This window comes from Trichosurus vulpecula, chromosome 7 (genome assembly GCF_011100635.1).
Source record: "Trichosurus vulpecula isolate mTriVul1 chromosome 7, mTriVul1.pri, whole genome shotgun sequence".
Lineage (NCBI taxonomy): Eukaryota > Metazoa > Chordata > Mammalia > Diprotodontia > Phalangeridae > Trichosurus > Trichosurus vulpecula.
The window spans coordinates 75,375,992-75,394,342 of record NC_050579.1 but is presented as its reverse complement, the minus strand read 5'-3'; the positions used below and the strand labels follow the sequence as shown (position 1 = coordinate 75,394,342).

The 18,351-nt window shown below is 36.7% G+C and overlaps 1 protein-coding gene across 1 annotated transcript in view; it reads right to left on the bottom strand.

The window, feature by feature from the left end:
• The window catches only part of DPYD (dihydropyrimidine dehydrogenase), a 1,113,082-nt gene that overhangs the window by 783,066 nt on the left and 311,665 nt on the right, over positions 1 to 18,351 (bottom strand). The window contains exon 5 of the mRNA XM_036769110.1: positions 5,886 to 6,047. Coding sequence (XP_036625005.1) covers positions 5,886 to 6,047 — 162 coding nt within the window. The remainder of the gene's footprint in view (positions 1 to 5,885; positions 6,048 to 18,351) is intronic.

Sequence of the window (18,351 nt, the reverse complement as noted above, 5' to 3'; positions counted from 1 at the left end):
TTTACTAGGAAGCTTAAATAAAATAGCATGCTACCAATATAATTTTTTTTACTTCTATACTACAGGTAATGCCATTTTTTAAAAAAATAGATACTCTTTTCCTCTGCTTTCCTACTCTTTAGTTGATTTGGTTGCAAGATGGATTTATATTCCTTTGAATGTCAAATATTAATCACAATATTCTATTCTAACAAATTTTTTTTTTAAAAATTTGCATCATATTTTACTTTAATCACATTATCAGCTTTGTGGCTAGAGACAATAGTATTTTTTTTAATTATGCTTACCTTTACTGAAATTCAGTGTGATTCATAATACAGTTTCTCCCTCAGCCTCCTAATAGTTTTGTGAATGAGTCCATTTCAAGTGACTCACAGTTTGACCCAGGGCAGGAATGGCATTCTGAAATTCATTAATCCTAACTAACCATCCTGTAAAATTAGCAGTAGAGATTTCCCAAAGAGTCCCAAAGGGAGACATTCACTGGAAATGGTGGAATAATTTGGTGGAGGTGACATGTCTAATTCTAAAGCTGGTATAATTATAAAATAAATAGAATTTTGAAATGAACCAATATTCTGTATACATTTGACAGACTTTTAACAACTGCTGTGTACATATCACAAGATCAGATGAGAGGAACTATGCCACAACAGAAAGAATGTTAGGAAGAATTGGGTTCAAATCTTTACTCAAATGTCTATTACCTATGGCAAGTCATTGAACATTTTATGTTCAGTCTCACTTTCTTCATTTGTAAAATTAAGATAATAATGACACCTGGCTGTCTGAGTTGTTGTGAGGTCCACACAATATAATTTGTGCAAAATGCTTTGTAAATCTCAAAGCCTCATATAAATTATTTACTAATCATCAATTACTAATAGCTATCGTTTAAAATCAGTATGACTTCTATAAATTCAATCAAAATGAATTAATGATGCATTTATTATAAACGAAGCACTATGCTAGGCCCTGTCACATAAAAAAAAATGAAACTAATCCCGGCTCTCAAAAGCTTTTATTGGCAGGGAACAACATATAAACCAAAATATTCAGAAATAAAACCTGTGTCCCTACTTAGCCTTCCTTTCTTTTTTAATTTATTGGCCATGTTATTGAAAAATAAACTGGCAGAATGACTTTTGATCATTCTGAAATATAAGAGAGCAATTGTTCTTTCAACCCTCAATGAGGATCTGAGTGAACTCTGACTCTTATAGGGGATGATATTTCACATTAGGAGAAAAAAAACATGACATACACAACGAGGTCAAGAGTTTGCTTCCTGTCCTCTTCTTCTATCCCTGGACTCAGGCTTCTGAGCTTCTGAGGAGAACCTGGGGGCTGTGTTTGTGGTCAGTGTTGCTCCTACTGATGTAAGTGGTTGATGACTGGGACACCATGGGAAGACCCAAACCACTGCTTCTCTGAAGCCTCCCTGCCTGAAGTGTGATGGAGATCAGCACAGTGGGAGAGGTTTTGATCCTGGAGCAGAGATAGAACCAGGAATCATAACAAAAATCCAGAATTTCACAGACTGGAAACTATTGTGAATCCCACTGGGCTGGTAAGCTGGTGGGATACAGGGAACACTGATTTCTCTTACTGTATTATCTGTTTTCCTTCCTTTCTAGTGCATCACCTGGTACAGGATAAAGACATGCCCTTTCCTTATTCACTAATTTAATAAATACGTATTCAGTGTCTTCTGTATCCTAGGATCTGTGCTAAGTGGCAGAGATGCAAAATGAGGCAAAGTACAGTACTTGCCCTCAGGGATCTTATAATCTAATGGGGGAGATAACATGCAAATAATTATATACAAAGCAAACTATGTAAAAGATTAATAGGAAATTATGAAAAGAAGGGGAAAATGGAATTAAATGGGGTTCAGGAAGACTTCCTGTAGAAGGTGGGATTTTATCTGACCCTCAAAAGAAGCCAGAGAGGTTAGCAGTTGGAGTGAAAGAAAAACATTCCAGGCATGAAGGACAGTCAGAGAAGATGCCTGAGGCTGAGAGGTAGAGTATCTTGTTTGTGGAACAGCCAGAAGCCCATTGTTATTGGGTTGAAGAGAATATTTTGGGGAATAAAGTATAAGAAGTCAGGAAAGGTGGGAAGGGGCTTTGAAAAACAAAGTATTTTGTATCTGCTCCTGGAGGCAATAGGGAGCCATTGGAGTTGTATCAGAGCTGTATTTTAGGAAAATCACTTTAGTGGATGAAAGGAGAATGGATTAGAGTAAGAAAAGACTCGAGGCAGGCAGATCCATTAGTAGGCTATTTCAGTAATGAAAATGCAAAATGATGGGATGTCTGCTGGAGATGTGAGATTAGAGGTCAGGAGAGAGATTAGGGAAGGGCAGGGAGATTTGAGAATTATCAGCAAGAGATGATAATTAAATCCATAGCATCTGATGAGACCACCAAGTGAAATAGCATAGAGGGAGAAGAGGATCCAGGAAAGAACCCTGGGGGCAATGTTAGAGTGTAGGTTACTCCTACACAAACTTTGAAATGTGCATGGTCACAAGTCCCCAGAGATCAGGGATTCCCTTTCCTGATCCTCACTCCGCTTCCTTTGCTAGTGAATTCCCCCTGAAAATGACTTTTTAGACATTGCTCAAATTCTTCTGTAATGTTAATCCTGCCCTCTTAAAATGTTAGCTTGGTAAGAACATGGAGTGTTTTGTTTTTGCCTTTCTATCCCCATTCCCTAGTACAGTAGAGTTGCCTTTGAAGGTAGCTGGGTATTACAGCAGTTAGAGTGCTACACCTTGAGTCAAAAATACTTGAATTCAAACACAGCCTCAGACACTTATCAGCTGTGACTCTAAGCAAGTCATTTATTTGACTCTGCCTCAATTTCACTTCCCAGAACTGTTGCAAAAATAAAGTGAGTTCTTTGTAAAGTATTCACAAACCTTAAACTGCTATATAAATGCCAGTTGTTATTGCTGGTGGTGCTGGTAGTGGTAGTGGTAGTGGTGGTTGTGGTGGTGGTGGTGGTTGTGATGGTAATGGTGGTAGTAGTAGGAGTAGTATAGTGCTTGGTGTATATATAGAGATGGAGATATATAGATACACATACACATGTATACATTTACATAGTAGGAGTTAACAAATGTTTGTTGAATGAATGAATGAAGTCAATCAAGGAAGTGTAGGAAACAAGTAGAAGTGAATGTCTCGGTAGAGGAATCTTTGATCTGTTTTTTTTTTCCCTTTTTATTCAATACACAATAAATTATGTGATCCCAGTATGCTAAGTCTCTAAGTCTGTGAATGCAGAAGACTGACAACTGAGAAAGGGGATTCTATACAGGATGGGGCCTCATGAGTTAAATATCGATAACAAAGTTAATACTTTAATACGCTGAACAACATTACACTTCATCCACCGGGTTTATTTCGGCCCAGTTTAAGCAGAGTTAACCCAAATTACTCAGCCATACCTCAAAACACTGTCTTTAAGGTTGGGGAAACAGTCTAGGCATTTGCACCTTGAATGCCCTTTGATAGTTAGCAGAGATACTGGAGCCTTTTAGGATGGCTGCCCTGTGCCAGAGAGAAACTGACAAAGCCCTTGACTTGGTCATTCAGGTAGAACATCACCTGGTGGGTAACTGAGACATCTGTACTCTTTTGTTGTATAATCATAATGTGAGACTTCTCTGTAGGCATGAGGAAGATGGCACTAGACCCACATGATCCAGGGGCCCCCATTGGAGAGAAAAGTAAATACATAGCAATGAGGGAAGTGATAGAGGTCTAGCAGGACCAGTTAAGGGTAGAAGAAAAGGCCTTAGCTAGGACTTGGCCCGTGAGCTCAGTTTTAAGTGTTTATGGGAGCTATTGGATAAGAAAACTATTTTAGACATGTTTAGCCTCTTTCTAGGATAGCAGTTGTTTTTTTTTTTTCTGAACCAAACGGAAACAACTGAAGCAGAGGGCCAATGTCTAATCATTATTTTTCTGAGCCTAGAACATTGGCACATACCTGATACTAAATGAATATTTCTTCTTTTGAAGAAGAGAGTTAATTCATCACTCTATACTGAGTTTCATTTTATCTTGTGCTATGTGGATGCATATCTTTTTCATGGAGTGCAACATCAAGCAGTGAATGAAAATGAATTTGCTCTGAATGCTGGATTTAGAGAGGAGTGTAAATGAATGTTATGAATTAAGTAAAGGTTCTTTTGAGTCCCAAGCATGCTGATCATTCCCTAAAATCATCTGGTGTGGCTAAAACTACTTTAAAATTAGTTTTTTTTACAGGGAGAGATACTCATACACTGAGACAGACAAAGGGACAGAGAGGTGTGAAGAAGGGAAGGAAGGAGGAAGGGAAGAAAGAAAAAGAGGGAAAAGGGAACAAAGGAAGAAAAAAGAGAAAGAAGGAAAAAAAGAAAGAGAAGGAAAAGATAAGGAAGGAAAAGAAAAAAGAGAAAAGAAGAGAAAGAAGTTGAAGGTATGGATTTATTGCAAGTACTCTGGTTCCCAAAGTGTTTCCATTTTTCTCACTCCCTACAGAGCTACTTTAGAATAAACCTGTCAAGAAGCAAGCAGAGATGAGTACTGATTTATTAATAACAGTAAAATGTGACTTAGACTTCAAGATACATTAAAATTGGTGAAGGATCACTTAAGTCTAGGGAATGGACCACTGTTTCTATGTTCAGAATGATTCCCTAAGAAAATCAGACATAAGGTAGAGCAGGTGAACCATTAGCTTAAAAAAAGTAAGAAAAATAAAAAAAATATTAAAAAGCGTTGTTGATAAATGTTTCCTATCAAATATCCACCAAAAATAGGGAAGTGATCGTGTTTAAACCTTCAAAAACCCTGCTGAAATTAGAATAATAAACTAAATGAAACCTCTTATTTAACACTTTTTGCTAAGTGTTGAAAGAAAGCCTGCAGAGAAGACATGTCCCTGATAATCTTAGTGGCTAAAGAGTCCAAAAAGAGAGACTTGTTCTACCCTTTGCTGACAAATTGTACAAAAGTATGTTGCTCCTTGTTGTAACAGATTTGCATTGTAATATTAGTGATCTAGTCTCCAATACATTGGGGCTGATGGTTTTCTTACTACTAGAGAAGCAAAGTATTTTTATCTCAGGTTATATAAACTTTCACAGACTCTTGAAGCTGTCTCACAAAATACTTATAACTTCTGGAGGAAAGTGAAGGTAAAGGAAGTCTGAAGTGAGCAAAAAGGACAACTTTTGATTTTGACTGGTTGAAGCATCACTAATAAAACACAGTTAATTTGACTTGACTACTTTTTTCATATCCCCATATTAACTTTTTTCTCATTTTTTTCAATTTTTATTTATAGTTTTCACTTCTAAACACTATCCCTCCTTCCCTTCCTCCCTCCTCTTTCCCCTTCCTGAGATGGTATGCAATCAGGTATAGGTTATACATTGACCACTTTTTCTCACAGAATCACTAACCATTAGAAATGGAAAGAATCATCTAATCCATTCAATCTGACCCCCTGATATTTGTTTCAGGAAGCTAGCCCTTTAACAATTGGGTTATTTTTTTCCCCTCCCAGTGATAAAGGTCATGCATATTTTCTGCTTCACTGAGCCCCTAATTTATATAACTGTTTGAGTCACAAATGCATTTTAATAAGCTTCTGGTATTATAACTAATTTGACATATGGTTTTATGAAATTCCATTTTGTAGCCAAATTGCTGAACAAGCTGTAATAAAGATATTGTTTATATTATACATTAAACACTTCTACTTCTTCCAGGCACTCTATTGAAAATCTTAGAATTCAGCAAAGCAAAGAGAGGAGTTATAATCACTTAAAAATCTTTGTGCATTTCAAAGAAAAAAAACAGCCATCTGTATGGCTCGCATACCTCTGTAGCAAACTGCTGTAAGCCACCAATATTAATTGGTCCTTCTTCTGTTGCATATAAATTGCATCCGCCTACACAAAGATCTGAAGTTGGACACACCATTCCACAAGTCAGACCAAGTGGATTATCTGAAAAGATCCTCTTAGCTGCTCCATAGTAGTTCTGCATATATAAAATAAAATAAACAATGCTGTTACATAATAGAAAAGTGAGGATATAGGACATATAAACATTTGCAATATTTGATTTATTAGCTATATGATTTGATGATCATTAAAGGTATAAAAAGTCTCTGTAGTGTATGGTACTATATACCTACCCAGCAAACATTTTACTGAATTATCATCATTTAATAATATTTATTAAGCTTCCCTAATTGATGATGATTAGAAAAATTAGAAACTATTAACCATTCATGAGTTTTATAAAATATTTTCAATATTTAAATTATTTGAAGCAGTTTTAAATTCAGATGTCATCTAAATATATGTTGACTATAAATATCTAATTTCATTTTTAACAACAATAATTTCTATCTTTTAAATGATTTAGACTACAAAAATATATGGAGAAAAATCAAAATGTGAGATTGTTTAAACTAAAATCTTCCTAGTTTACCTCTGAATTATTCTCAATTCCTCCATGGCTTTCCCTTGGTAACTTGTCCTGAGGTCCTAATTTCCTTTCCCCACAGGCCCTACTCAACCCAGTAATCAATTTATATATTTTACAATACAATTTTAAAGTTCTGTATATATGTAATGCCAGTTCATGTAACCTTGTTCTCTGTAAATGTGATACAATTCTCTGAGTATTCATAAGTCTTTAACACTCACAATCTGCAATCTGACACAGAATCCAATATGATAAAGCATCAATGCTCACCAATCTCCTAAAACAAGCTTACAGGAAGCCTGTATTACATGTGTGAATTCCTATTCCAGCATTCATCTAACCGCTCCCCAGTTGAGATGGAATCCTGGGAAATTAGAGGTTCCAAACCTCTGTCCACTTTCACTCTTGTCTCTATCCTTCACCACTGTAACCCTTTTTATTCTCTGGCTTCTCTTTCAAAACGATAAAGCACATAGCTCAGAAACAGTGATGATTGATCAGTTTCAATATCTCCCAAGTTCCAAGGCATTTAAATAGAAATTACAAATTTAACTTTAAAGACATGAGTTCAGTGTTGGAGAGGGAACAGATTGTCCTTGGAAGGTAGAAAGGGAGAAGGGAAAAAGCACCACCATACTCCATCTTTAAAGCTCAAGTAACCACAGGATGTCTCTTGTTGCCCTTGGGTAGTATTTTGTTTGCTTAGACAACCCCCTCATGACAGTTAGCCAGAGCTCTCTCAGTCTTTTCATCTTATGGTTAGCAATGGCTCCTTGCTTAAATTAAAGAGTCAGACCAAAACTCAAATGGCCTTTGCTGCCTGGCTGGTTATCAGTTCAAACCTCTGCCCTTTACTTGCCCCTGTCTGAAACCACCTCTCCATCTCTCCAGATGGCTTCTCCTGCAGGCAAGGGCAAACAATACCATCTCTTTGAGATATAGCCTCTTTTCAGTCCATGGGTCATAGCAAGACAAGGAACTGCATTCTGGAGGGCAGAACTCCATGGCTTTATTGTGCATTTTTTCCTCGCCAGAGAGACACCGAGAATTACAACAGGGTGATAAATTTAGAGCTGGAAGGCTCTTAGACATCATCTTGTCTAATCAACCCCCTTCCCCATTTTACAAGTAAGGAAACTGAGGTTCAGAAAGGTTACATGACTTAAAAAGTAATACATATTTTTAAGTGCCTACTATATGCTAGGCACTGTGTTAAGCATTAGAGATACAAATAATAAAAATAAAGACAGACCCTGCCTTCAAGGCACCCACAGTCTAGTGAAGGAAGATAACACATGAAAAGAAGGTGGAAAATGGGAATGGGGAATGGGAGGTGGGAAAAGACACCTAGCATCATGATGGTTGAGTCCACTCCAAAGAATGCAGCTGGTAGGAAATGATGAATTGGCTGGGCTTATGAGCCCTCTTTAAACGGAGGCTTTGAGAGGAGTATTTTGTTCCAACCTCTAGCCCTCTAATCCAAGGGACAGCTCCTGCATCTGAAGAGTAGGTCTGCTAATGTCACCCCCTACTCAAAAAATTCCAGTGGCTATCAACTCAAGGATCAAATATGAAATTCTGTTTGGGAAACAAAGCCCTTGATAACCAGCCCCTCCCACCTTTCTAGGGTTCTTCTACCTTATAATCCTTCCACCCTGTCCCATGTACTATTATCCAATGACACTGATCATCTTGATGTTCCTCAAATAAGATACTCCAATTCCCTATTATGGGCATTTTCACTGACTCTTCCCATGCCTGGAATGTTCTCCCTCTTTATCTTCACCTCCTGGTTCCCCTGACTTCCTTCAAGAACTAGCTAAATTCTCATCTTCTAAAGGAAGACTTCCCTATTCCCCCTTAATTCAAGTGTCTTCCCTCCATTAATTATTTCCAATTGATCCTGTACATACCTTGCTTTTACACAACTGTTTGCATGTTGTCTTCCCATTGGACTATGACCTCCTCAAAAGCAGAATCTGTCTTTTGCATTTCGTTGACTCTCCAGAGATTAGCATGGTGCTTGACACTTAGTAAGCACTTAATAAATGTTTATTGACTGACTGACTGATTGATTCAGAAAATCCAAGTCAATAAACATTTTTAAAAGGATCTAGTCTATGGGATCAGGGAATAAAAATTGGGAATCTGGGATAAAAATTAGTTATCATAAAGACCTCTGGAACTGATGTCAGAAGATTCGAGTTAAAATCCTGGATTGTCTATTTGAGTCCTGTGTAACACAGAACAAATCACTTCCCTACGTCTCAAATGTCTTCCCTATAAAATGATAGAGTTGGAATAGATGATATCTAAGGTAGCTAACAAACTAGCTTCTAATTCTCTTACTAATATTATATTTTAATTGTTCTTTGCTAAAATTTTGTAAGATGTCTTCTTTCCAAATTTAGATACTGAAAAAAAAACATGTTATTTTGGTAACCAACTCTTTATTTCAAGGATTAGTGATCTAGGTGTGTGCACTCCTTTCCCTAGCAAAGATATCTACCACTCTACACCTTAGTAACTTTTCACTGTGTTTGAGATAATTCATCACCCTTTAGTCAGCCAACATTCTGCAGATGAGCTCATTTGAACATACACAGACTGGCCTTTACACGAGTGATAACAGGTCTACATTTGACCGTGTTGCCAATTGGTAGAACCTGTATACAATACACTTGCATAGCCTTGGGAACTCAGGGTCATCATTCTGATGAGGCATTGTAATTGTAATTTACTGGTGAAGTAACTCATTACAGCAGCAAAATTTAGCCTTGGAGATTTTTAACATGTGACTTCTTGATTATATCATATTATTTCCTAGTATACACACACAAATACACACACACACACACACACTCACACACATACCTCATATACACATAAAGTATTGTATGGCAAATATTTAATTTTTATTAGAACTTTCTTACACTTTTTGATATACTCCTACTCAGGGTGTGTTGAATCAGCTCATAGTGCACGGTAAAAGCAAACTAGTAAATTGTCACTATGAGCATTTACACCTTGGAAATTGGCAAACAATATAAATCAGGGCTTATTCTATTGTTTTTCTTACTGTCTAGAGTTAGCAAAGTGATGGAGAAAACATTAATAACATAGATTCAACTTCAAAGTATTATGCTGTTTTCAGATTGCTCATTGATAAGCATTTTTTTAACATACCCTTGTCATGAGATAAGCTTTAGAAACCACACTTTGGCTCTTGCTGTTTTAGCACCTGACACATATATGTGAAGAATCTATGATTCCTTCAGCTTGTTAAACTTCCCAGGGAGGATATTTCCACACCAACCTATTATGACTTAGATAATCCATAAGGAGTTGCTTGAAGCACTGCGAGATTAAGTGACTTGCTCAGGGTCATACAACTACTAAGTATCAAGGGCAGATTTTGAATCCAGTTCCTTCTTGACTTCAAGTCCTTATGGTATGCTGACTCTCTGTAGTTATGCAGAATTAATCATTTAAAGCCTAACAATTAAAAATACACATAGCCAAGTACTACATAAACAGTAAGCATAATGAATTGTTGGGGTAGTACACTATTATGTAAAAATTTTAAGAGGAAACATAAAAATTTAAGAGAAAATAATTTCCCAGTAGAATCTAACAGGAATGACATATGATTAAATTAAAACCTGAGACTTCATTCACAGGAATATTGATTTGGTAATGAACCTCAAATTGAGTTCCACAGTTCACCTCTAAAAAGACAACATTGGTGGCAGGTGGCAGAGTTGCATAATGTTTAGCACTGAAATGGAGCAAAAAGAGTCATTCACCTAACTCCTTTTTATAGATGGGGAAACTGACATCCACTGAAGTAATATGAGTAGTCCAAGGTCCCAGACCCAATTAGTGGCAGTCTCAAGACTAGAAACCAGAAACTAATCCATTTCATCATACTTTTTCCATTTAGGGAAGAAAAAATGAAAAGATTCAATGAAATCAAAGAACGATTTTTATTTCACATTACATGGATAGTTGGTGATTATCGTAGACTGCCATGTTTCCATTACAAATCGCTGCTACTAAGATATCCAGTCAGTAATTATGGTGTATTATTGGCTTGGACTAAGCAGGCTGTTCTCAAACTTTTTTAGTCCCTCAACTCACTTGAAGATCTTCATGTTTCTAGATACAGCCCTATTGTATCTCAGACATCAAATATAAATGTGTGGTTAGATTTCTAATTCAAGGATGTAAGCATTTCTTAAATGCTTGCTATATGCCAGGTACTGTGCAAAGTACTTTATAAATAGTATCTCATTTGATCATTACAACTACCCTGGGAGGTAGGTGCTATAATTAGCCTCATTTTACCACTGAAGAAACTGAGGCAGACAGGTTAAGTGACTTGCCCTCAAGTGTTCCCAATTCTAGGCCTATGGCTGTATCTGCTGCACAAGCTAGCTGTCTCATACAATCAACAAGACTCTGCTGGGTATCTATCTTTTACTTCTATATAGGTAAGGCACTAACTGTCCAACTTGGTTTGTCCTTTAAGTAGATTCATTAGGTAGAGGAACCCTAGAGGTCATCTAATCCACTTCTCATTTTGTAGACAATGAAACTTAGGTTTAAGTGACTTGTCTAAGATCACACAGATAGTGAGAAACAGAGAATTTCAGGATTTAACTGAGGGGAACATAGGAAAAATTGAATAACAGCTAAAAATCTAAATACTAATTAAAGTCAATAGAAGGGATATTACAAGGTTATGCATGATAAATTACCTCTTGTACTATAGCCATAATTTTTCAATATAGGGGGAGAGAGACACACAGAGACAGAGAGAGAGATTATCTCAAACTGAGATAGCCAAAGAATGTGTTAGAGAGGAGAAAGGTAAAGGGAGTAAATGTGCTGGTGGGAAAAAACAAAAGGCCTGTTCAGCATAAAGTAACTAAAATAATTTATTATTGGGTTGTACTAGGAGATAAGGCAGAATAGGGTCAAATTCGAAAGAGCTACAAACACACTGAACTGCTCGCTCAATATGTCTAAACCTAATTGTCCCCTACCCTGGTCATACCACCATCATCTTCTAAGTTACACAGGTTTAAGATCTGCATTATTTCCAACTCTTTCCTTTCCCTTAAACACTCTCCACTGTCATGCCTGATCTTTATTGCTGTGCTTCAGCTAAACCAGACTATTTACCATTTACCAATTATGCCCTAAGCCTTTGCTATTCTGTGTCTCTACTCATACTGTTCCCTCTGTTTGGAAATTCTTTTGCTCTCTCCCTCATCTCCCCTTGTTGAAATGCTCAAGTCCTTCAAGTTCAGCCTCAGATCATTGCTCTTTCATAAAACTCTTCTTGATACAACTTCCCCTCCAACAAATAGCAACCTCTCTTTCCTTAATGCTTCCATGATTATTTTTGACCTCTTTTGCAGAATTTACCCTTACATCATCAATCCATTTTTAATATCTTATCCCCCTATTAGTTCCTTGAGGGTAAGAATATGGCCTAAAGCAGTTAGGCCAGTGCCCCATCCAGAGTAAAGATTTGTTGAAATGAACAAGGGTGCTAGAAGATTTGTACTTTTTGAAGGGGTTACATTTGATATATACTCCTCACATACTCCTCGCAGTATTAAATATCTTTTGAATATGCCAGGGGAGAGAGAGGAAAAAAATAGAGAATGACAGCTGGAGAACATGAAAATAGAGATATATGGAAGGAGAAAAATTGGTGAATATCCCTTGCTTTGCCAGTAGCTAAGTATTCAAAAAATGGTTTTGGTTCATTTTAACCAAAATAAGCGGTGTGGTCAGAGGAGTAGAAATTGTGGCTAAGGGTAATCATAACTCATTTATGTAGTACTTTACAATTTGCAATGTACTTACCTTTAACAAGCCTGTGAAGTAGTTAGTACAAATATTATTTGTCCTATTTTACAGTTGAGGGAATTAAGGCTCAGAAGAAAAATGAACTACCCAGAGTCAATGATTAAGAATCGGCACCATGGCTCAAGCCATTGTATTTGAAGTTCACGGTTCACCCAAATTTCTAAAACACCACACTAACTTTCTCAAGAACAGGAAATGTAATCTGATATCATGCAGAGAAAGGGTGTAAGTAATAGTTTGAAATTCTTCAAAAACAAAGCACCCAATCCGAAGTTCAAAAGTCCTAGCTTTGCACTCAACTCTACCTAGAGTAGTTCAAAGCCATTTTTTATCTTTGATAACCAAAGAGAAGAGATCATAAAGTCTGCTTCTGAATGGGAGAAGACTCACAGCTTATTTTTTATCTCTCTCTCCTTCTGAAGGAAGGAAGGAAGGAAGGAAGGAAGGAAGGAAGGAAGGAAGAAAGGAAGGAAGGAAAGAAGAAAGGAAGAAGGGAAGGAAGGAAAGAAGGAAGGAAGGAAAAGAAAGAAAAAGAAAGTCTTCTAGAAGTTTGGTGAAAGAGCACTTGGGAGAATCAATACTGTGCTTCTTATACAAAACACACCCTATTACAGTAAGTTATATTTGTGTTATTCAATTTGTCTTTAATCAGTTTTGTTTTCTACTAGATAAATTATATTATGCACTGAGTTTGCATATTGGAGGGTAGGGAGGAAGGGAAGGAAAGACACAAAAGAAACATCTGTTCCTGGATTTCATGGACTTCATCATTTTGAAAAACAGTAACTTTTACACCTTCTTTTAACAATAATAAAAATGATGAAAATGTAATGATGTAATGTTTAAGGGTGCCATTTTAAAATCCAACAGGAAATATGGGTGTTAATATTCTCTCCAGACCATTAACTCACCCATATTGTGCAGGCATTATATTTCTGACTACTCACTGGAGATTTTTAAAGCATGTTCTTCCACACACTATGTGTCATTTGGGTGAGTTAATGTTTTTGTAAGAACTTTAACTTTTTTATTCTAGTTTTTTCTCTACTTTAAATTCACAACCTTAGCATTTCATTATTGCCATTCCTCAGGAGTCTAATCATTTTTATAGTTATTACCAAAAAGTATAGAAAACTCGCAAACCAGCCATCCTGTCTGTCATATGACATAACAAATTTAACAAAGTCCCATAGCATTTAGGCCTGTATTTCTCTATAAAATTATCGATACAGCTGGTGAATTTATTTTAAAGTGCTGCATTCCTTCTTCCAAAGACAATTTTCACAGATGGAGCAACCCTTTGAAGAGAAACCTTAGTCTGTTATGTTTTAAAAATAATTTGGTTGAATTTCACTAACTTGAAAATTATTTTTGGTAGGAAGAAAGGAGCATAGAAATTGCTTGTATTTCTGCATTGGGACATCAAATGGGTGCATTATTTCACTTCGGCAAGAACAAACTAAAAAAAGGAAAATTAACTAAAGAGAAATCATTCAATAAATATCCACAATATGGATAAGTTGTCCAGTCAGTATTCAGAAGTTATAACCTCCCTAGACAACACTCTAACAGGCATTTAACAAGAGGGTTCATTCTTTGTTTTAGGAGATATAACTTATGCTGAGAAAAACATAAGATAAGGACAGTTATTGAACTCTGGTTTTACTGGCACAGGGAACTCCTAGGTGAGGGAAACACCCTTCACTAAAGTAGATCAGAATCTTCTCTGGATTTTACAGTCTTAGTTTCCTCAGGCACTAAGAGGTTGCATGACTTATCCACAGTCACACAGCCAGTATGCATCTGAGATGAGACTAGAATCTGGTTGTCTTCCTGACTCTGAGGAAATAAATTCTTTTTCCACTATTCTATTCACACTGCCTGCAGAAATATTGTTTACTTTTGATTCTGCAGGACCATGAGTTTTAATGAAGTCATGCATATAGACATAAAAAACAAAATTCTGTGACACATTTTTAATATTCCAGATAAAATTTGTTGAGAAATCTCCCTAATGCTAAAGAGCTTTGTCCATATGTAGTAACGTGTCCACCTAATAAAGCTGTAACTGAATCACTGTCTATTAACCTTTAATGTCAATCCCTGCCCATAGTTCATCATTTCCTTGTTCTTCAAAACTCTTAACTCCCTCGCCAGCAATCTCTTAATGAGCTAGACTTGAGACTAGCTGGACTAGTCCCAATGCACATCTCTTAAAAGTGACACTTTTCAGCTATGAAAAGGTAATGGAAAGAACATGTAAAACACCAATTCTTGCAGTTATAAGAGAGTTATCTGCAGGATTGGCAATGGAGGGGGATGTAATGTGTGATTTAAATTACAACAAATGCTGACAGAATGGTTCAGTTTAGTTTTCTCTTGTAACTGTCTTTTGTACTAGAGACATTAATGTGAAAGGAAATGAATAGGAATGGATAGCTATGTAGTTATGTTTTGGTAGAACATATCTGAATTAATCCCAAAGACTTTGTTATTTATTCATTGCAGTTGTGCCTGACTCTTCATGACAGCATTTGGGATTTTCTTGCCAAAAATATTGGAGTGGTTTGCCATTTCCTTCTCCAGTCCATTTTACAGATGAGGAAACTGAAGCAAACAGGGTTAAGAGACTTGGCCAGGGTCTCATAGCTAATATGTGTCTGAGGCCAGATCTGAACTCAGGAAGATGAGTCTTCTGACTTTAGGCTGAGCACTCTATCAATTGTGCCACCTAGCTGCCCTGAAGACCAAAAGCATATTTCATTAAATAGATTAATTAGGAGAATTTTCAAAACACTTGAAAGTATCCACCTTAACCAAATTGGAGAAATTCTGGCTATGTCTGAGTCAATTTGATGTTTTCCCTTCAATGAACCCTGAACAAACTTTGTACTTTCCTGCCTCTATATCATGGCTCAATGCCATTGTCAATGCCCAGAATGCTCTACTGCCTACTCAATGTGTGAACATTACATGATCTTCAAAAAATGGAATGTGATCCTAGATGGCACTAAGAAAAAGATAATATACAGATTTTTAAATATCACAGTTCAACTCTCTGATCATAAATCTACCTTATCCATACCCACATGGATGTCATATTTTACAAGCGAAAGGGATAAATGTGACATTATCTACAAAACAGCAACCAGAGTGAAAAGCAAACCATACCATTTTATTTGGGAATCAGCTGAAGAAGAAAGAAAAGCCTAGAGAAGAGAAAGCTTGGTGGGGAGTAGAGACAGGGTAGATGATATTCCAAAGGGACTGCAGTCTTCAAAACTTTGACTGCTCTCATGGCTATGTGACTGTAAGTCATTTTGTCTTTTTAGGTCTTAGTTTTCTCATGTAAACTGAAGGTGCTGATTACACTTTTTCTAAAGCCTATTCCAACTCTAAATCTTATGAACCTGTTCATGATCCGAGATCAGAACCAATGAATACAAATCTCATAGAGGCAGATTTTGCCTCAATGCAAGAAAAAAACTTTCATAGTATCCTACAACTGAAACATAATTTAGAATTCATCTAGCCTAACTGAAACCCAGAAACACAAATACCCTATACAATATGTCCCATAGATGCTCACTTAACTTCTGCTTGAACACCTCCACTGTTGAGAGACTAATCATGTTACAGTAAAATCCACTCAAATGTAGACAGATATAATTATTAGGAGGAGTAGATAGGTGGTACATTGGATAGAATGCCAGGCCTAGAGTCAGGAAGACCTGAGTTCAAATCTGGCTCCAGATACACTAGCTGTGTGACCCTGAGCAAGTCTCTTAACCTAGTTTGCTTCAATTTCCTCATCTGTAACAGGAGCTGGAGAACAAAACTTCAAATCACTCTAGCATCTTTGCCAAGAAAATCCCAAAATGGGTCACAAAGAGTTAGACATGACTGAAAATGAACTAAACAACAAATAATTATATGTTTCTTCTTATACTGAGTTGAAATATGCATTCCTATAACTTCTAAGTACTGTGAGTTCTCCTTTCTATGGACACACATAACATATCTAATCACTCTTCTAACCATATTGTGAGGTGGTAAGGACCCATTACTTGCTCAAGAAGTGGCTTTATAGGATTGTTATAGAGAATTCTGATTTGGATAAGGGGTTTGAATATATAATACCCTATGGTACCCTTCAATGATAATATTCTAAATCATTACTTATCATTTATTTGAATTTCTGTAATTGGCATCTGGACAATTTTATACTTTCCATATTGTTATTTTTGCTCTTTTACTGTTAGCTATTTTTATCTGTTTCCATGTCATTTCCTCAATGAGACTGTAAAGTCCTTGAAGGCAGTTACTGTATTTTTTACTTCTTTGCAAACCCCACAGAACTGAGGCAAAGTGCTTCAAGCATATTAGACCCTCAATAAATATTTGCGGATTTATTGAGTGGTTGAATAAATGAATGCTAGAAAGGAACATGGTCAAATAACTTGTACAGTGGGCTATGATAGCAAAATCTCAAACAAAGATAGCAGGGAAAATGTTTTAAAGATTTACTGACACAGCCTTCAGCAATGACTACCAAACAATTGTAGTTCATAAACCAGCTTGGCATGCAGTTCTAAGGGATGGGATTTTTATTCTTCTTGATAAACACTTCTCAAAGAAGTCTTGTTACATAAATTACTTAAAGGATAATCTTTACGCGTCTATAGCTTAGAAAGAACTATTTCTTGATTGGTCTATTCAGCTGCATGCACAGAAAACAACTTGCTAGTAATGGTATTTTTAAACACAAAGAACAATACAGAATATAACATAGTAATTGAAGTAATTTTAGTACTTCCCCCACCTCTTTATGGAAGGAGGCTTTGAAAATGTTTTTCCCAAGTGCCTAAGCTGTTAAGGCTTTTCAAAAGGAACTTAGGTGAGGAAGTGATAACATGAAAACACACACACACCTATTTATTGAGACAGGAGATGTGATGAATTTAAAAAAAATTAATACCAGCTTCTTCTCTTTTATCTAAGCTGGTAGAGGAGACCCTAGTCCTAAACATGCCTCCTTGCAGACAGAGCTCCTTCCCTCTGCCATAAAAACCACATAATAGTGACACTGAGACCCACAGAAGATCCAAGGAGATGGTGGGCATTCCAATCTTCTAGCCATCTGCTATATTTAGTGCGCCTTCCACTCACTGTTATCCACTATGACTAGCTTACTTCCATTATCTATTACTCTCTCAAATCCCTGTGCTACTAAAATACCAGATACCTAAGAGTAAACCAGCCCCATCTCTAACCCCTAACCCCTACCTTATTATTCTCCTCTTCCCTCAAGCTACTTCTCCAAGGTTCCAGTCGAATTCTGCCCATCAATTCCTTTAGGCCTTTATAATACACAGTCCATAACCAATAAATATACTTTCATTTAGAGCACCTTCTACTCATGTTCCTTTTATCTTCTGGCACTCACAGAGAGCTAGCTTCTCCCAGCTGATGGTGTACCCCTGGTCATCCTTTCAACATAAGCTACAACTTTTCTTCTACCACTGTCACAACGATCTTGGAGGGGAATCCATAGCACTCTGGTTCCCTACTGCCACTTCCAGACTCTCTCTTAACCACTATTACTCAGCAACCACTCTTCTTTGGAAGTTCATACTATAAATATTTGTTACCCAATTCAGATCATGGTGGCTGATGTCTGCTTACCCTGTTCATTTTCCATCTTTTCCCATGGGGTCAATTATCTAACTCATTTTACTCTTTTCAAAAATTTCTGCTTAATCTATACTGAGAGACTTCAATGGACACATTGATGTTCCCTAAAACACCCTAGCCTCCCAATACCTTACTCTCTACAAATCCCATGATCTATACCTAAAGATACAAGTCATTAGACCTATATATCCTATGTCCCACACAGTTCACACCCTAGGTCTCATTATCACCCACAAGTGTTTCATGTCAGTGAAAAAAGAACTCCTATAATTTG